Consider the following 21,545-nt stretch of genomic DNA (forward strand, 5'->3'; position numbering starts at 1 on the left):
TATACCATGCTCGAGGGGCGTCGGTGAGAGGGGCAACTTCATTTTGCCCCCAACCCATTCCCCAGATGAGGATTTTTTTCTTGCTTTTATTGCTAGAATATTGTCCAAATATCTTTACCCATAGACCATTAGTGTGCAGATCGTGGAATTTCAATTATGAAAATGCAAAATCTCCCTCGCGTGGGGGGGGGGGTGAATGAATAGATTTAATACACTTGTACTTTTTTTCCAAACATTCCATCAATTAGATGTGTTTACGAGATATTTTCATTTCAATTCTTAAAATGCAAAAGCTTCCTGGATATGAATATTATGAGCAGGTTGATGATGTCATATATCCCTCACAATTTTCATTAAATTCGGAAAAATGTATTTTAGCTAATACAATTAAAAGCATGTTCTGATACCAAGATATCAGAGTTGACATTTGTTCTTTTTACTTTGTGTGGTTTTACGACAAGTTTTATATCTATACATGAAATTCATTTATATGAAATGAAAAGGAAATTGTGAGAGCATGACATCGTCAACTTGCTGATTTGATTATTCACAAGGACTGGTCAGGAAAACTTTTCCGAAAAAATGTGAAATTTCAAAATGTCATATTTTCCTTAACTATTCGAATTTTGTCATTTTTGTATCTTTTTTTTAAAGGAATATCTTTCTCTTTCTCTTGAAGTTTATTTATTTGGGAGGCTTTCCTTATTAAGTAAGATTGGCATAATATAGTGGTGTATACGGAAACAGAATTTCCAAATTAAAAAAAAAAATGGCCAAATAACAGAAGAAAGGAATGTGGAAGAAGATGATAGATATATATAGGAAAGTAGGAAAGAGGTTAACAGAGAAGCAAAAAGGGTTTGGTCATAGGGATGGGCACTATGGGCCTAAAATAAAGGCCTATACAAAAAGTTTTCACTTCTTGCGCCTTGTCCTCTACTTTTTCGGAACGAATCTGTATAGTAATTGCCGCTAGGTGGCGTTATCGTTGAATACGCCAGCAGTACTACCAGTCATGCTGTGCATGCTCGGCGGCAGCGCGCCGCTGGCGACATGCAGAATGAGTGCATCCGGATTGTGTATTATGCTTGCCTTACTACTAGTGTACTGTGTATGACTGCTGTATACCGCCGCGCCGCGCCGGTCATCACCAGTTGTGTGCGTCCATGTCAGCGACGCTGACTTCGACGACATTCCTCTCGCTCGCTCGATCGGCTAACATTTTACCACGTTTGTGACTGAATGCATCCACGGATCAAGAGCCTCTGCTGTGTAGTCGAGTACGAGTTCGTCTTGTCCATCAGGCAAAGCAAACCATCAAGACGACACCCATTGCATAATTTGTTTGCTTCACTAATGTGGGCGGAATCGCGAGCATCGTAACCCACGACTTCGTAGACAATTTTCTTCAGGACCCACCCAAAATACACCCAAAATAAGCACAATAACATCATAACAGTTTGCTTGACCTGGTTGCAGCACCACTGCACGACCCGACGTCGCTCTTGCGTTCGATCGCCGTTCTTCTGATTCCATGATTGACAGTTTCTATAGCTTGTTGACCAATTCCAGCTGGCAAAATCAAAGGCAGGAGAAGAGCGCAGATACGTGCCTAGGCTAGGGCATAGTCTCGAGAAACATGTCTTCTGTGAGGTTTACGGTCACAAAAACTGAAGATGCCGCAGACTTGGATGACTTGGATCCGCATACCATTCCCAAAATTGAAATCGTAGATTCGGACGGCAAATCTACAACCAAGTACAGTAAGTTAAACGATAGCTGGAGTTGGTATTTAAACTCACTCTACTTACATGTAACATGCTTAACAAGTTAGTCATACAATGATACATGTACTACTATCGTCGCACAAGTTGTAACACTACTCACTTACAGTAGTGAAACTCGAAAGGTCCTACTGCTAGTGCTGGACTGTACTGTATTAAAAGATAGATTCTACACCACATGTACAATTGTAAATTACTAATTTGTGGCTGAGCTGAGACTAGTGTCAAGTAGTGAGAGCAATACCTAACTCACTGACACTGTCTGCAGTTTGACTGCACGTTTCATATAGCCCAGCAGTGGCGGTTGGTGCAGTGTACTGACAAGACAAGGCAGTGCAATTGCCAATGTCACGTCACTGACACTGTCCCAAATTCACGAAGGTGGTTTTTAAGATTAGACCATGGTTCAAATTTACTAAATTAGACCATGGTCTAGCTACATGTAGTGTGAACTTGAAGTAGGCATATTCAACCTTTTTATGCGTGTAGACTTCTACTAATGCGTGTTTGCTAGACATGCCTAACGTAGAATACTGGCTGGATGACAGGATGGGCATCTAGTGTTGGCGTATCATGCAATCTGTCAATCGTATTTACGCAGAAGAAATTTACATAAACCATGGGCATGGTTTCAATTTTGCCACCTTTGTAAATTCGGGCCTGGGACTCGGGAGTCCAGTATGTAAAGGGTGTGTACAGTACAGTTCTGGTCAAGATGAGGATTTAGCTTTCACATTTTGCGAGATATTCAGAAACCACTGTATGTGAGTATGACTGAGATGTCAAAGAGCATGTAATTCTAAGGGGTACCTGGGTATCAAAAGTTTATTGATGAAAATCAGTTTTGAAATGGCTGAGATATCCAAAAACAAGGTGAAACAAATGAAAGAGACCTAATGAAATGCCTGGCCTGTCACCTTTTATTATTATCACTTTTTTGGATATCGCAGCTACATGTATTTGAAAAACAATTTTCATCAAATAAACGTTGAATCCTTCTTAAAGTTACATGCACTTTCATATTTCAAAAGAGTTTTCTCATTATCTCACTTAGGAATGTTCAAAACATAAATCCCACCTCAAAGAGTACTGTACAGTCCCTTTAACAGTGGCGTATCTAGGGGGGGGGGGGCAAGGGGGGCACGTGCCCCGGGCGCCACTCCTTGGGGGCGCAAAAACAAAAAAAAAAAAAAAAAAAAAAAGAAGAAGAAAAAGAAAAAAAAAACGAAGAAGAAGAAGAAGAAGAAGAAAAAAACTCGCCCGGAAGGGGGGGGGGGGGGCAGAAAACCAAATCAAACAAGAAAAAAACAAAACATGATGATGACGCGGACAAAATAACAATGTATATTGTGTTCACACAAGAATTCCATGTTCTGTCAGTTGAAATACAAAAATTTTCGGCTCGCTCGCTGCGTTCGCTCACCAAAATTTATAGAAGGTAAGAACAAAACGTGATGATGACGCGGACAAAATGACAATGTCTTTTGTGTTCACACATGTCATTTTATATTTAGCAGGCAAAATGTTTCACGGAGCAGCGGCTGCAATTTCATTTGTTCTGAAGCGATCGCCAATTGGATCAAAAGAAGGCACCAACGGTTTCGAACATACGGGGGGGGGGGGGGGCGCAAATAAATCAAGCATGATAAGAACAAAAAGTAATGATGACGCGGAAATATACAAATTTCGGCTCACTCGCTCGTACAATTTAGAGTATTTTTTTCAAGTCCACAGTTTGTTGTTGCCAGTATAAATCGTTATCTATAAGGCCGTCACTATATCTTGATTAGAATTGTAAGATTCAATAAGCAAAAATGACAAGAATTCAATGTTTTGTAAGCTGAAATACAAAAATTTTCGGCTCGCTTGCTGCGCTCGCTCGCCAAAATTTATCAAAAAAAAAGAGAGAAGAAGATAAGAACAAAACGTGACGATGAGGCGGACAAAATGACAATGTCTTTTGTGTTCACATATGTCATTTCATATTAAGCAGGAAATTTAATGTTACACGGAGCAGCGGCTGCAATTTCATTCGTTCTGAAGCGATCGCCAATTGGATCAAGAGAGGACGCCAACGGTTTCGAGCATGGGGGGGGGCGCAAAAAAAAAACAAATCAAAAAAGATAAGAACAAAACGTAATGATGACGCGGAAATATACAAATTTCGGCTCACTCGCTCGTACTAATTTAGAGTACTAGTATTATAAGTCCTCAGTTTGTTGGTATGAATCGTTATCTATAAGGTCGTCCCTATATCTTGATTAGAATTGTAAGATTTAATAAGCAAAAAATGACAAGAATTCCATGTTAGTAGCTGAAATACAAACATTTTCGGCTCGCTCGCTGCGCTCTCTCGCCAAAATTTATCAAAAAAGAAAAAGAAAAAAGAGATAAGAACAAAACGTGATGAAGACGTGGAAATATACAAATTTCGGCTAACTCGCGCGTACTAAATTAGAGTACTTTTTGAATTCCTCATGCAGTTTGTTGGTATAAATCGTTATCTATAAGGCCGTCACTATATCTTGATTAGAATTGTAAGATTTGATTAGCAAAAAAGACAAGAATTCCATGTTTTGTAAGCTGAAATACCAAATTTTTCGGCTCGCTCGCTGCGCTCTCTCGCCAAAATTTATCAAAAAAAAAAGAGAAAAAGAGATAAGAACAAAACGTGATGAAGACGTGGAAATATACAAATTTCGGCTAACTCGCACGTACTAAATTAGAGTACTTTTTAAATTCCTCATGCAGTTTGTTGGTACAAATCGTTATCTATAAGGCCGTCACTATATCTTGATTAGAATTGTAAGATTTGATTAGCAAAAAAGACAAGAATTCCATGTTTTGTAAGCTGAAATACCAAAATTTTCGGCTCACTCGCTGCGCTCGCTCGCCAAAATTTATCAAAATTCATTACATTTAAATCACCCTAAAAAGACCCCTTTTAAGTGCTTGAAAAAGCATATCATGTGGACTTTGTTTAAAGTCCCTAACGGGATGGGGTGGGGTTGAACACTTTTTCAGAAATTAGGGGCGCAATTTTCGCGCTTGCCCCGGGCGCCGTTTTCCCTAGATACGCCACTGCCCTTTAATAATATATGCAGTATGCACTCTCGACTGGGACTTCCTTTAGAGTTAGAGACCGAGTTGTGGGCAAATAAAGTAGAGTATCTGGATACTGCCAATAAATATTGCGTCAGTGGCAGTTCACAAGCAAATAAACTTCTACAGGTTGTTTGTGACCTGACCATGCTATGATTTAAATGTAACATGAGAATGTTCATGACTGTAACCATAGGAGAGAAACATTGCTACATGTACACATACATGTATGTTTATAACTGTTACATGTACCTCCGACACATGTACACTGTAAAAGATGTGGCTGAATTGTTTTCAATCTGTACACACTGTAATGGAGCCCTTGTTCAATATCATTTGTTGTTATTCATCCTCCCTCAAAGTTTTGATATTCACGTACAGTAGTTTGACTGGCACTGTTGAATTACTAGTACAGGGTTCTCACCAAGAATTTCTTCATGCTTGTACAAATTTCTGTAGGGGTTTGATATAATATGGCGCATTATACGCGTTGGTTTGGAGGGTGGGTACGAAAGGGTGGGAGACTTTGCTAATGCTCACAGAAACAGTTATCTCTTCAAAGCTCACGCTTGTTGGGGCCGACGAAGGTGATATACACTGGCGAGATCCCTGCAGTATTTAATTTTAAAAATGTAGGCAGTATAGAATTTGTATTCTTAGTCAGTGTTTATAAAAGACACTTCCTACCGTACTAGTGTTTTGTGGTCTTAGACTGTTGGAGATTGGCAAAGAACATGTCGGGTTAATGTAAAAAAAAAAAAAAAAACTATAAAAAAAAAAAAGTGTCAATGAAGATGAATCATCATATTTAGAACTGTATTTCCTCATGCTCAGAGCTGTACAAAACATACAATGTACGTAGAACATTAGGAAAGTGAAAAGGGTACGCTCAGTCAACATTGGATGAGTATGCTGACCATTAAAAGCTGCAGTCAACTTGTGCGCAGTATTTTGATATACAGTATAATGGAAAGTTACTGTATCTTCTATTTACATTGTTTTCACCATAATGAGGGTTCTGTGGAGACTAATAATGCTCTTTAAATCAAATGCAGCTCCTTTCCAACTGATTCAACTAATGATATTGTAAATATGACTTCTCTGTAAAGCTCTAATAGACATGTAATGCATAAAGGTGTAAACCTCCTTGACTGTTGCATGAGATTATATCTCATCAATCAGCACATGCATGTTGTGGTGTCTGTTGTACCAAGGAGTTGAAGCTCCTTGGTTGTACATTGGTGTACCATACTTGTGCAGGGTTCATACATTTGTACGGGTCATGGAAAACCTGGAAAGTCATGGAATTTGGTATATCATAGTCTTTTTCCAGGCCTTGAAAGTCATGAAAAACTTATGTTTCCATCAAAAGGTAATGGAAAGTCATGGAATTGTGAAAATTATAGAAATTTACCAGTATCTGTTGTTTGTGTGAGATGTATGCATTCCCTTTGCTTCGCTTTGATTTGAGATCAAATTTCAGTCTAATGTCAAAAACAAAAGAAAAAAATTGTGTAAAAGTCATGGAATTTAAGTCATGGAATTCTGGCTAGAAAGGTCATGGAAAGTCATGCAATTCAATTCATGAGAAAGAGTATGAACCCTGGTGTGGAAGTCACATCTTTGTACGACACAATTTATTGCTGTTTTAACTCGGATTTTCATTCAACTTGGACAATAGCTCTGTTTTCATACATGCAGTGTAAAGAAAGCTGTTCCTTCTGTGTACATTGTATTTCTCTTTTCAAGCGTTCTTCGTGTATTAATTTGTAGGTAACCGAGCAACCTACATGTTGTACTGAAGATGCATAAAAATGCTTCATACATGTATTGCCATCTTTTTTTGCCTACAGTTGTACATGTATTTGTCTCCCAAGATTTTCCTATTAGTTTTTGCAGCTCTAGTACCATAATCTACGATGTAGGTTAGCATTATAATGCTCTTACTTCTTCAAAAATTCACTGCTTTGATGATTAATGCATATTACACAGACTGTATTTATGCCAAGACAATGTATTTCCAGAGCTCTGCTTCTTTCAATGTACAAAGTGTCCTTCCATCCTGGACAATATTTTTAATGGGAGATCATTGCCGTGAACTGTTTGTTTGACTTGAGTTGAAGATATTCCCAAATTATCTTTTCCCCCTGTTTATTTCAGGAAAAAAAAAAATTTCTTGATATTCATGCATCTTGATTAATCATAATGATCGTGAATACAAACTATACCTTCATTGATTGTCGGCTACAACATGCATCTACAATGTGTACTTTTTATCAACCACAAGTATGCTGAAAAAAAAAGTCATGCTGTGTTTGACTAATGCACGCCATGAGTCTACAGTATGAAATATTGAAGAAAGTTGATTGAAAGAAACTGAGTATTTTAATGTAGGATTGCCAAATAAAGAGAAGATAATGGATATCAATGTGATTTTAGAATGTGAGCATTAGAGTATGCTAACCATAGCTGTACCATGTGTAGGAGGACTTCATGTTGTACATAATGCAAGAACTACATTTGTACCCTTTTACAAATAGAAAGCTCCCAATTTCCCCGAGATACAGTGGCTTGCCAAATGCCTTCTTGCATAAATCATCTGCTCATGAGGTTATCACAAACTTCCAGGGGCCATGCTGTTATCCCTGTAGAAATACACATACACATTGTATTACATGCACATTGTACATATAAATGTCAATTTATGCCTATTGCATCACTTCAAGGGAAATCTAATGATAGTAATCTCTTCTGTACCAGGCAAATGCGTGATTTACAATATTCATCCATCAAAGGCTTCATTTGCATAAATGTGAAACACAGTGTTACGTATGGGACATTTATAAAAATTCATATTAATTCAAAGGAAAGCAAATGATATTTGATTAATATGTGGACATAAGAAGTTCATCAAATAGTTTAACTTGGTATAAAAATCTAGGGATTATGCAAATGATTATGCAAATTAGCTCGTGTCTTATCATGAGATGTCCCATACGTAACAAATTGAGGTCATTTTTTTAGGTTTTTTCTGAAATTGCTATGGATATTTTAATGCCCTTTTGGAAAGTTCTAATTTATTGTTTAGAGAAACTAAATACCATAGAAAAAAGAAAAAAACAGTAAAAGAAATATATTCTATTAGGCATTAAAATAATGTTACGTATGGGACAAATGCGTTACGTATGGGACATCCTCATACATATTGCATGTGAATGCATGTACATTTTGTAGCTAGCTGGGAAGGTCTCTCAGTACACAAATGGTCAATCATCCTGAAGAAAGCATCCCAACATTGTAGCTACTTTTTGAGTTTGAGACACTTGAAACAATGCATGTACTTGACTGAACAATTTTCAGAAAGGGGGAGGGGAAAATGGCAAAATACACAATGAAAAATCAGCATTAAAGGGATGGTATAGTTTTTGTAGAAATGGGGATTCAGTTTTCAACATTTAATGAGATGATTGGAAACCAATTATATGAATTACTAAAGAGCATACAATCCTAAGACTAGAGGAATTCAAAGTTTATGTGATGGAGATCCAATTTGAAATGGTTGTGATTATATACAAAAAAATATATAAAGTAAAATGATTCCTTTTTATTGCAAGTGATACACAAATTGTCCTTATTCAGTTTCAATAGTAGCCACGACAAAATTCATGGGTATACATACCGAGGTGTGACACGAATCAATGACCTGACTGCTAGACAGACATCATATATCTACTCGATCACTGGGGTTCCACGCAGCAGGTATTGCTTATTTATTAAAATTAATATTTCTTGTGTCAAGTCATTTTTTGTTGAAACTAAATGGCAAACTGCCCTTCATCAATGGAAGTAAACACTTTAAACTATTCAATTTTTCAGTAGTTAAACTATCCTGATAAAAATAGGGCATACATACTCAGGTTGGTCATAAAAAATATAGAATATGATTAAATCTGATTATGATGGTAAATATACAGGGAATATTGTTCCCTTGTCAATCTGGAACAGCATTTGAGTAATTTCAACTGATTCTACCTCAATAATTATGCAAAAATTTGTTTATGGGTATTTTGCAAAATTATTTTGCAAAATACCCATATAAACTTGGTTCTCCACACACTAAACGAATGGGGGACAAAGGGCATGCGTACTCAGGTTGGTCATGAAAATATAAAAATATGATTGAATATGATTATGATGGTGAATATTCGAGGAATAATGTTTCCTTGACAATCTGGATCAGTATTTGAGTAGTTTCAACTGATTTTACTACAATAATTATGCAAAATACCCTAACGCGCGCATTATCTTGGACTTGCCCAGCTACAATTTTACATTCATAGTATCACAATAAAGGACAAGAAGTGTTGTGTTATATAAAATGGAAAATACACTTGTAAAACATTATAAAAGTGTACAAGCCTGAAGTTGCTGCGGGATACAAATGTACACTGTAGGTCTATACAAAGCTTGTAGCTTGTATTCTACAATGTACATTCAGTAGTGAGAGCTTGTATACAATGAATTTTCAAATCTACAAATTCAAGAAGTCAGTATGCAAAATCAGAATATAAAAAAGTTAGAACTACCAAGAAAACTTAAAAAATCAGGTCCGTATATTATATAAAACTAAGATTTGACACTGAAGTGATTACACCTACATTATGTACATGAAGACTGCTGTAAATCCTTTACATTCAACCCAATATACAAAATTGGCAGGTTTAATTTGAGATACAAGTTGATCCTACTGCTTGAATGAGATTTTTATGCAGAAACTTTTAGTTACAGTTCGTGTACACTTGTACATACATTGTACAATGTACAGGTACAGAGTTGATTGCAATTATGCCATTATCTTTTTTTTTTCTTCCAAGTAGCTACACTTTATTAGACAGTGTACATTGTACTATTTGTAGGCTGATTTGCACTGCAGTGTACCTACTGTCAAACTACTGACTTGTAGTAGTCACATGAAATTGTTAGGTACATTCTTTTCTGTTCTGCAGGTAAAATAATTGTAGCTCTTTTCTCTAAAGACGTGTACAAATTGTACATGTAAAGGGCTTCTGTGGCATTTTTTTTTGTGTGTCTTTCACCTTAATACATGTACAATGTATATGATGTTTCCAGTGACGTGAGTACATAATGTAACTTCTTTTGTTATCTTCATTCTCTGTCCTTTTTTTTTTCTATGTTCATGTCCAAACCCTTCTCATCCAATGCTTCAATTTCAGCACGATTAAATGATGGCTCGAGTGGTAATTTTGCGAGTGTTCACAGTAAGTTTTCCTTCATTTGGATTGGCTAATTAATACACAATGCAAAATGTCCGTCTGTGTGCACCATGATGACCACTAATGCATGCCATCTTGTTTTCAGCTTGTCAGTACATCACATGTTTGCTGCATCCTAGTATGCCAAATGCTAACTACTTGTATAGCAGAGACTCCAACTCTCCCGTTTTTGACGGGAGATCTCCCGCCGAAAACCCATTTTTGCAAAATCTCCCGTTCTCCCGCTTGAGATTTAATTTCTCCCGCCCTGGCTCTGTGTCTCCCGTTGGAAAGGATTTCTTACTTATTGCTATCGTATGTTGAAAAAATAAGTCTTAGATAGCACCAGAGAGCATCTAGAAATCTAGGAACTTCGTGCTTCGTGCACATCAACTTGGAGTCTCCCGTTTCCTAGGGATTTCAGGAGGGAGAATCTCCAGATCAGAAGGTGCTTGGGGTTGGAGTCTCTGGTATAGTGTGGACTAGTTTTGATGACGTGTAATTTGAAAGTGTTAGGATAAGAAAATTGATAGGACATTTGCTTGATATTTGAAAAAAAAAAATGCTTGGTATATTTTGACTAACAGAACTATTTATCAAAATGTAGAGTTCTATGCACGGAAATTAGGAAGGCACTCCTTTTTTTAAAGATTCTGTCTGGGATGATTTGTACACTGTACTCTAAGTTGACACTAATACATGCAATTATACAGTCCACAAAATGTGTAAAAATCGCTTCTTAATTGGCAAAAAGCAAAGATCAGGCTCTGCTTGTAGACTTTACAAAATAGAATACATTCATAATGCAAATCTGTACAACTGGGACTTTTTATAGTTAAGGGTAGAGCATTCTTTGTTACCATTAAATTACATACACTGTATATTTAGATATAGTCTTGAAAAAGTAAATACCGATAATCCCAACATTGTACTGCCATTTCTGAAATCTATTTCGCATAAGTCGATCTTCTCGGGACTGAGCAAAACACATCGACTTAGGCGATTTTCGACTTGTGCGTAAGTCGAAAAAAATCGACTTAACAACAGTTACACATATATATACATGTATGTTGTCTAATCTGGAGCCGAGAGCTGGAGAGGTGTGCCGCAGCACGGGTCGCCCGGCAGGGCCGCGGTGAACTTTGCATGGACAGTGCATTAGTATTGGCACAGGTCCGATTACTTTACACCCTTGTTAAACCTTTAGGAAGTGAATATGAACGATACTTGAGCAGTGATTGATTCCAGTTTACCATACCGTGGCTTGAAATGCGTGTAGAGGTGTAATTCTGATTTACCCGTGCCCGTAACTTTCCCCCTACTTTCCGCTTTGAAAACTCAGCAGCTTCATCCATCCACTGCACAGCGCAGACTGCAAACATACACAGACTATACACAGCCCAGTCGCTGTACGCATAACCATACACACAGCCCAGTAGCTGTACGTACGTAGCGCTAGCGCGACAGCTAGGGTAGTACCAGCGGACCTCCAAACACGAAGAGTTCAACAATCGCATGCGATCGCTTAGAATTTTGATACTTTAGATCGTTTTTTGTCACCTGTCTGGTCGGGCTAGTTCTTATGTAAACAAAAACTGGCGTCTCGTGATTTTGACAGTGATTTATTGCACAATAAAATCTTATTCGACTTAGACACAGTGAATTTAATGGTTTTTCCGTGAAAGTGTTCTTGGAATTTCATCGACTTAGGCGAGTATTCGACTTACAAAATTTGACTTGTGAGTAAATTAATACACGTAGGTCAATGGGGAAAAATCGGGACTTTTTAAAATCATCGACTTGCGCGATTATTCGACATATGCGATGTCGACTTAGGCGAGTTTAACTGTACATCGTATGTGGTGTCTTTGACCACCACGTACAAATGTAATGCATGTGATGATAATGCTGTGTGTGGCAGTATAGTTTCCCATACGTAGAAATTTGTATACTCTATTGTTTGTACATTAGTACACTGTAAAGGTTGGGCCTGAAGAGCGTACATGTTTGTACAGACTGTACTGCATATGTGTACATCTTTGACCATGATACGGTAAGATGTACAGCACATTGACCTTCCCATCCTTCTTTCAAACCTCAAATTCTATGCTGTGTATGATGTCTTTAGGTCAACTGTGATATGGGAAATCTGTATCAGATAACAAAAGTTGTCACAGTCAGGTGTTCAAAATTTTGTTTTGAATAGTGCATGTATAGTACATGTACACTATAAACATTCTAAAAAGGAGCACCACGTTTGTGTCCACTCTAATTAGTCTCATTTGATCTCAACAATCAGTGTTACTGTACTGTAGTACATCCTGGTGTAGTCTCAAATTATCAACAGGGAGTTTGATTAGAGAGCTACAGATGCGCTGAAGTGTGTTTACCTTCAATCAGTGTTATCACTCCACAGGGTGATAATGTTGCCAGTAGTAGGGCAGTTACTAGTAAACAGTTAACTCTGTTTGAATGACTACAGACAGGTGTACCACTGTTTAAAGTGTTAGTCTGTTAAAGGATACTTCTTTACTTGTAAGTTGTGAGGAGATTGAACTTCATTGCCCGTGATGCCAAATTGTGTGTTTGAATGGAATTCCACCCTGTGTTCAAGCCACAACTTTCATAATTGGAATCAAATCCAGATAGTGAAGTTTTAACTGTACAAATGTATTACTATTTCACAATTATTTTTTTTTCTGTAAAGCTGTATATAGAAGAGGGAATTTTTGCAAGGCATGGAAAATAGCTTGCACTCAGACTGTTTGAAATACTGTACTGTAAAATGCCAGATATTTCAACAGTATGATCATGGAGCTACAAATCAAGTCCTGCACGGCAATTTTGCTGAAGTGGTTAAAAATTTGGGATTGAGAAAATATCATCCCATCTCAAAAACAAGTTAGCGACCAAGTTTCCGTAGTTGAGATGATATTCGTCATGTTTGTGTAGAGGGAGGCAAGATTTTACTGTGTTCTTAACTCCCAACTCCCAACAACTTTGCAAAAATAAAGTCATCGCGAAATGTATTGTAGCCTGTAGACCGATTCTGTGAGGCGGTTTGTGTATTATCGGCATGGGCAGCGCCATTACTGCGGTGTCCCGGCTGACCCCCCCTCCACTCCCCCACCACCCTCCCTACATTAGCACGAGCACGGAATGAAAAACTGGTGCATGGTTGTTTTAGCCAATAGGCGTCTCGTACTGAGTGCACGAACGCTTGTTTAATGCGCGAACCTTTGTTACAAGTGCGCTATAAACGTGTTTCCCGGGGAGTGGGGGAGAGGAAGGGGGGGGGGGGGTAGGCTGGGACACGGCAGTTTGAGCTTATGGCTGCGCCCAGTGCCACAAATTGTCTGCTGCCCTCAACGAACCTGAATCGGTCTATTGTACTTCTGTAGAAGGAGCATGATGAAACCTGTTTTTGGATACAAACAGGTACAGCTGTACAGTGCATATTCTTTGAATAGCACCATTGCCAACTAGACTCTCACACTTTGTACAGTATACTGTAGGTGTGTGATTCTGTTTCTCAAATTTTGGTTCAGAACAACTAGAGTAGTAAGTGTAAGGTTCTTTGGACAGTTTGTGTACTGTAGACACTAGTAGTTAGTTGTTGGAGTAACTTGCAACACATACCCTGGTAGTCAAAGTTGAAAGTGGCTTGTTCTATTGCTTTGCTGTAAATATTTAACAGGTTGACAAGGAACATTTGGAATGCCAGGTACTCAACTGCATTCATGGGACGGCAATACAAGTTGTACCTCTACTATACCATTTCCTGCAAGGGGCAGTGTAGTGATATTGCTGTGATTATTACTTCAGACCCTCAGTGTTTGACTATAATAGGGTGCTCCATACTAGTATTCTAATAAAAAGTGGAGGCTGCTTTAATACTTTTTGGCTGCTAAGTTACTTATAGTAGCTTTACTTGCCAAGCCTTTGTTTTTCACCCAAACTTGACTTTATTGACACAGAATGTAGAGCCTGTAACTGTAGTAGGAAGCCTACTCAGATGTGGCAATGTGCCCTGGCCCAACAGGAAGGCCATGGTGACACAGTGGGGATTAGAGAGAATGAGGTAATCTCCATTCATTGACAATTAGTTTCTAGACTTCTTTACCAATCAAAGAAGAAGCCCCCAGCATGCATGCCTTAATGCAGTAAGTGTTAACAGGGATAGAGAAAATTGTGCATAAGCATAAGAACTACAAAAAGGAGTACATGTATTTACAATTGAAATTTATAAGTGATAAGGTTTCATGGCAATAAAAAAATTCTAACTTTTAAGTGAGCAAGAAGCCTGTAAGTGATTCCAGATGTGGAAGGTGGTGTTACATATCTGTCAAAATTAGCTAATTTGACCTTTATTGCATCAGCCAGTCACAAAAATGAAAGTCTGCATGTGTTCTCACACATTTTGATTTTCAATCCCACTGGCTGCAGACATACAAAGATCACTATATTGTTTTGGTTGAGATGGGGCGTCAGGTTTCCAATTTTTTTGTTGTTGATACAATGAGAAGCCTCTTTGATACAAAATATAAAAGAGCATACAATTCTTGGAGGAATTCCAAGTTTATTTGATGATTTTTTTTTTAATGTCTGAGATAGCAAAAAATGAAGAGGTCCTAATAAAAGGAGATCTAGAGGCCCTCCTTTCATTAGAACCATTCTCATCAGTGTGTACTTGCCTTCCTTGAGACTTGTGTCAAAGTAGTGTTCCCTGAGTGTAAAAAAGAAGAAGAAGAAGAAGAAGTTTTGAAGTGGGCATGATGATAGTGATAGATAGGAAATGGTACAGCCCTAATGCAGTATGCATCCATGTACATTTTTTATTATATCCCTCATGTAAAGCTTCTTGCCATAGGATTGTACAGAGCACGAACATGGTGTAGTTTTACTAGCTAGCTACGAGCAGCTGGATGCGGTGCAATTGGTTACTAGCCAGCGTGATATAGTACTTTTGGGAATCCACGATTTGCACCCATCGTGATCGTGTGATCGATATCTACATTTCTCACTTAAGAATGTACGCAGTGCGCGTAGTAGCGATACTTTTGAGCGACAGTCCTGTGGCTTGTAGCTAGCTAGCTAGCGCTAAGAGAGCGCGCGGTGTGATGTGCGGCAGCATTACAGAAATCTGTGCGGTGCGATGGCGTGGCCGCGTCAGTCGGTGTGTAACGTGTTACGTGGACGTGTGATACGTGATCAATGCATTCAGCTCAATTGACAAAGTGACTGCTTCCAGTAACAGAAGAATGATCGCAGGAGGACACCATATCAGGTACGAATTAGGAATAAACTAAAACCGATTTTGAAGATGATCTGGGTAACGAAGCCGCTTTAGGCCTACTTCTAACGTAGTCCTGGACCTCGATCTTTCGGAGTTTTGCACGCTGTAGTGTAGCTCGTGTGTAGGAATCAACAACAGCGCAGCGGTGTCGTTCGCTACGCGCTGCACGCACTGCTGCTGCACTGCTACAGCCTAACGTTAGATTTATCGTTCACGAAACCTGCACACTTTTCCAAAAGGGAACCGTCATTACTCTAGTAAAATTCTCGAGAGGGATATAAAACAAATATCGACTGCTTTCTTTCGGGCCATGGTAAAACTATTTGACCTCGGTGATGTCTCAACAGTGCCATGTCCCTCGACTTCGTCTCGGGACATGGCACTGTTGAGACATCACCTCGGTGCAAATAGTTTTACCATCTCCCTCTGCAGCAGTCGATATTTGTATATTAGATGCTGTGGCAGATCATTGAAAGTACACATGTAAGTAAGCTTGAATCTTGGCGATGTATCGGAAAACAGGAGACATACTTATGTGTTCTGATATCCTGACTGTCAGATCAAATCAGGGAGGTGGAAGAAAGATGGAGATGGCACTCTGAGAGCTTCCCTCAGAGAAAAAATCAAGTGGTCTTACACCGATTAACGTCTTGAAATCCAACCCTCATTCTGTGATAAATATGTCAAAATCTGGCCTTATCGGTCCACCCATCACCCTCCGGCGCACTAGAGTGACGCAACATGATCTCCTTTCCAGGCCTTCCATAAACACACGCTCGTAAAAATCGGGCTTTGAAGCGATGCGTGGCACTGACAAAATGACGTCATATTCAACATTTTGGCAGTCTATTACATTCAGTGAAAGACGTCCCCCTTCGAAAGCTACAACTTATGGCTCAAAAATTGGGTAGCGTGGTATGTCTATACCTTTCGCTGGTTCAGCAGACTGTGCTGAGGAGATTGCCATTTGAACCAGCGAAATCGGTACACAAACAACGGAGTTACTGAGCAGTAAGATTTGTGCGCTAGAGATGTCATCATATTGTTTCTGTATCGATTATGAGAAATTCCGCACATTTCCGCAATTTTTTTATAGTTAGAGAGGTAGGCCTGACCTTGATCTTCAAAATGATATAAGTTACATGAGCGTGTTCGGGCGTGTTTTCAAACAGTTCGAGTGTAAAAGTAGTGCTTCATAGAGACCGAAGCGGGTTTTTTTTTGTCTGCACCCGAGCGAGTTGGGGCTTTTCAGCGTACTCGTCGGGTTGTTGTAGGGCCGCCGCGTATGCGTCGGGACAGCGTTGGTTGCCGTTGTTTCGGTGAATTTGAGTTACTAGTACATATTGGAATGGAACGTTGAGTGTTAAAAAGTGTAAATTAGACATATCAGCCTTTATTAAAATAAAGAGAATTAAAGATGATATCTATAAAAGCCTAGATGTATGATGCTGTAAGTATATTTTAGGGGGGAAAACAGAGCTTAGTATACAGTGTTTCGCCTCACTCTCCCACGATCATTCATCGGTAAATACCGGTAATCGGCTTGACTCTACCCCATGCTAACGTTACAAAAAATTGAATTAAAAAGTAGTAGAGTACACCTCTGGAGCTAGTAGAATCTAACGTTTAACAGTGGTTAGATTCTAGTTTGTGAAATACTAGAGTCTACTAGCTAGGACTAACGTTAGGTATGCTTTTGCTAGGCAGCATACCTGAGGTGACGCTGCGCTATTAAACAGTGTCCTGAGCCTTGCCCTTGCCTTGGCCTCCAATTTCCAAGCCAAGGCCCAACTTACTTTCTGAGTTTCAGTTTCAATTGTAAATCAAATTTTGTTAAGTTGCTGTGTTAATGTGATTTTGAATTTGCTAAAGAAGCAATTCCTCCTCAACAAACTCGTCTCCGTCAAAATCACGATCGCCAGAACCACCACCACTGCTTACACCACTGCTTACACTCTAGAGTTCTGTGCTCACTTGCTCACACCGTAGGACACCATTTTATTCCCCGACCACAATGCATTTCGCGTCGTGAGTTTCCGCCACAAGATTTACGACTTGCAGTGCGCCGAGCGTGAGTAATGGGATTACGGGAGGGGTAAAAAACGCTGTCGGGGCCACGCATGACTTCAAAGGAAACTCAAAAGAGCACACTCCATCTTTCTTCCACCTCCCTGATCAAATTTTGTTGAATCCACAAGCGCTTGATTTGTAAAAGTTTTTTGAGGAGATTCGCAAAAGTTTTGCTTGCAGATTCGTTAGTAATCAAGGAAGTATTGATAGTACATATGTATGTGAATGCTAGATAAAGTTTTGCAATGCCGATTGAATGCATGAATGTTGCATGCTTCAATAGCATTCAGTTTGCAGTGTTTGAGAAACTACCAGAAATGTAATTGCACAAACATTTTATGTACACATGGTTTATTCAGATTTTACATTAGATACACATGTATAAACCAAATTGCAGTAATGATTGTACTGGTGCAGTGCATTTATTTATGTATTTATTCTTCTTCTTTTTTTGCACAAAACAAAATTTCAATGTGTCATCTATGTAGGTAAATTGTACAATGTACAATGTATGTGCAGTTGCTTCTCTGTTTTCTTTTTTTTTATACTAATTTAATTATCAATTATTGTTTTTCTTCTGCACATGAAGAAGATATCTTTGGCATGTTTTCATATTATTTTAATTCTAATCTTTGAAGGTCATGTAATAAAGCATTCGTGGCAGTTCTGTATGTACAGCATCTAATCACTTTTAATTCAATTTGAGTCACTTGCTACCATGACGAGGCATGGAATGATATCATGTTGTATACGTGACCACGAAGTAACCGTGTGTGGGCCTTTCACCTGCTTATTATCGTTTGCAGTGCCGCGGATTAGCCCACCATCGCCCAGTGTCATGTTCAGAAGGCTGCAGTCCAAATTGACTGTCAGAGGTGACGTTGATGGGGATGATTTGATACATGCATGCTGCGTGAGGCTACATTGTATGACATCCTCTGAGCATTTGAAATGTGGGGCATGTGGGCTTATAAGGTTACACAAAGCATGCGACTCTTTTGTTGGCTCGGACCGGTGGAGGACATGTTCCCAGCCCATTGCTGGCAGGTGCCTGGTATTGGATTCCTGCCCAGTGCTTGTCTAAATGTAAGAGAGAGAGAAAACAATATGGTCAGCTGGTTTACCATAAGAACTTTTTTGTTCGTTTGTTTATTTGTCTTTTTTTATAGCAAGCCCGTTATTCAGATTTTTTTTTTTTTTTTTTTTTTTTTTTTGGGGGGGGGGGGGGGGGATGGGTGGGTGTGTGTTCCAGAGAAAACTGATGGATTACAAAGTGTAGCTTGTACATGTAGGCCTACACCTTACATACCTGTACCTTGACAACAAACAACAATCTAGAGTATTCTTGTTATGATTATCTTGGGGTTTTTTTATGATGTACATTTGTACATGTACATTATAGCTCTCATGGAGAGTGGTAACTTCATATGGTCATGTGGTGTGATATGCTTTCTTCATTGGCATGCATTCCTACCCACCCACCTGCCCCCCCCCCCCCAATTTATTTGTTTGTTTGTTTGTTTGTGTTGTTTTAAATGTACTGGTATTGTAAGTTTTCTGTGCATTCCAAGCACTGGTGACTCAGTTTGCATTGCACATTGCATGACTAAGCCCTTGGATGTGGCACTTTTCCTCCCATCTGAATTAATAAGCGATGATATTACCCTTGAGTAATGCCTTGCTCTAACATGTGAATTTCTATCATTCAAGAAACAACCTCCCCCCCCCCCCCCCCCCCCCCCGTAAAGAAAAATAACAATGATGAAGGAAAACATTTGACTATTTACATGCACAGGGATATCTACCAAAATTCTCATTGTGCAAATTTACATGTAGACAGTTGATTATTTGTTGATGCAAAGTCTGATATTATATATCCATTAGTCTGTCATTATCCCCTTTATTCCCCTCTAAATTCAAACAGTGTCTTAAAACTCATCGAAGACAACTCTTGAGTATCCTCGGGCATAATAGCAAAATCAGCCTGTCCTCAATGGGTTATCAAAGTGCAAAGGTACACCATGTTCAAGTTCAATTTTTATCAGTAGAATGATAGAAAGTCCACTAGAAATACAGTGTAGTCTACTTTTAAATAAGAAAACTGGAATTTCCTAGCTTCACACATTTTTACTCAACACAAAACCTGGCTGCAACTGCATTTTAAATATATGCAAAGCAGATGAGATGATTCAGTCAAACCTGCCTAAGCGGCCACTTGTCTATAGCAGCCACTTGTCTATAGTGGCCACCTGCCAAATACTGCCACCAAAAGAATTCCCTCTGAGAGAGAAGCCCTGTTCAAAACCCTCTCTATAGCAGCCACCTTTTTGTCTCCTTTGGGTGTCCACTATAGACAGGTTTGACTGTTTTTTACACTGTATATGTGATAATCACAATTCTCTCCTATTGATTAGTAGCAACCAAAAACAAAGAACTTGTAGTATAAGCTATGTTTATGTACAAGTGTACATCCATAATCCAGCAATGACAATCCCTTGCCCCTAAAAAGTTATCATGGCTTTTATTATTAACGTGGTGATTTGTATTCTCAATAATTTAATGTACAGCTGTATTTACGGTATACAATGTGGGATGTACTTTATATGTACATTATATTCTTGTCTTTTTGATAAGAGAAGAATAATTATGGTATATAAAAAAGATTTGTGTTCATATCAATGAAAAACCTGAAAGTCGATGACATCATCACTTCATCTTATACACCTGTATGCATATATAGGAGATAGCTGAGGGAGTAGTATAATTGTGACAACTATCACCCTTTTTTTAATGAAAACAAGTAAATGTCATAATTTTTGTGTATCATGTCATATTTTTCATCAGTCATTTGTGTCATTTAAGTCCTTTCATTTAGGTCAAGTTGAGCATTGTGTAGCTTTGCACTTTACCTTGGCAATAAGGGATGTAAGGTAATTTTCAGGTGTGAGTTTTAAATTCCCAAGATGTCTTTTTTCTCCCCATTCAATTGTGCAATGGTAAGCCATGTAAGTTGCCATGACGTGTACGTTGCCTGCACGTGTACACTTCCCAGTGTCAGAGATATATAATGTATTTTCCACAGACATCCATCAGCCTTCTAATCTGTAAACAAGATCATCGTGATGATAGACACCACACTAAATGCTTCAGTCCTCTGTAATAAGGCCACTAAAGGTTCAAAGCTTGTCTCTGTCTGTCTGGCCTACAACATGTTCCGCTGCCGTGACTGCAGTCTCATTCATGTTCGAAAATGTGCTTGTATTTTAGTTGTTTTGATTCATCCCCTTAAGAGAGCATGGCACCAGAAACCATGGTAGACATTTGCATTAAATGCTGAACATGTGTTTTGCCTGAGTTTAGCATCGTGCTTGCACTTTTGACACTTTGAAGTCAATGATGCATTGATAACGAGTTAAACACTTGAAATGCACAGTCGTACTGGTTTATCTCCAGGACTTCTGTTTTGTTTTTAGCGTGATTCATTGTGCACACACCCAAAACAAAATTGTGCATAACTTACGTGGCACTGCAAAGTCAGTGCGCTGTGAACAGTTCACATGTCTCGTCATATTGCCTGCACTTTGTGAAGGTTATTTGTACACGTTCATGATTCTTGTGTTTAAAAGTTAATTTCACTGTATAATTTGATGATATCATGCAGAGTGACGTATCATTTTGACCAGTAGTCACAGATGAAATAGTTTGTATTACTGCTGTGGGATATTGGAAATTGTGCTTCTTTGAGGTACGGTAACACTAATGTCATCCACAGAGAACTGGAAATAGCATTATGACATACATGTATTGTTGAACACCCATTTATAGCCATATCCAGCATCACATATTGTACAATATGATTCATGTGCAAACCTGTGTGCAATGCATGTGATCATACCGGCTGAAAAGTTACACAATCCCATCGGGGAAAGTTCTCCATACTCGATGAGGTCATTCAATTAATGCCAAGGTTAGATGAATTAAGCAACTGATTATTTACTGAAGGCATCCCTCTCATTCACC

The 21,545-nt window shown here is 38.7% G+C and overlaps 1 protein-coding gene across 1 annotated transcript in view; it reads left to right on the forward strand.

Annotated features, from left to right (window-relative positions):
* Positions 1-1,638: 1,638 nt before the first annotated feature.
* The window catches only part of LOC139739761 (solute carrier family 12 member 4-like), a 77,012-nt gene continuing 57,105 nt past the window's right edge, over positions 1,639-21,545 (forward strand). The window contains exons 1-2 of the mRNA XM_071650359.1: positions 1,639-1,763; positions 10,121-10,165. Of these exons, the coding sequence (XP_071506460.1) occupies positions 1,640-1,763; positions 10,121-10,165 (169 nt within the window). The 5' untranslated portion in view covers position 1,639. The remainder of the gene's footprint in view (positions 1,764-10,120; positions 10,166-21,545) is intronic.

This window comes from Diadema antillarum, unplaced genomic scaffold (assembly GCF_040938485.1).
Source record: "Diadema antillarum isolate AM-2024a unplaced genomic scaffold, OU_Dant_1.0 seq00000817_RagTag, whole genome shotgun sequence".
NCBI classification, from domain to species: Eukaryota; Metazoa; Echinodermata; class Echinoidea; order Diadematoida; family Diadematidae; genus Diadema; species Diadema antillarum.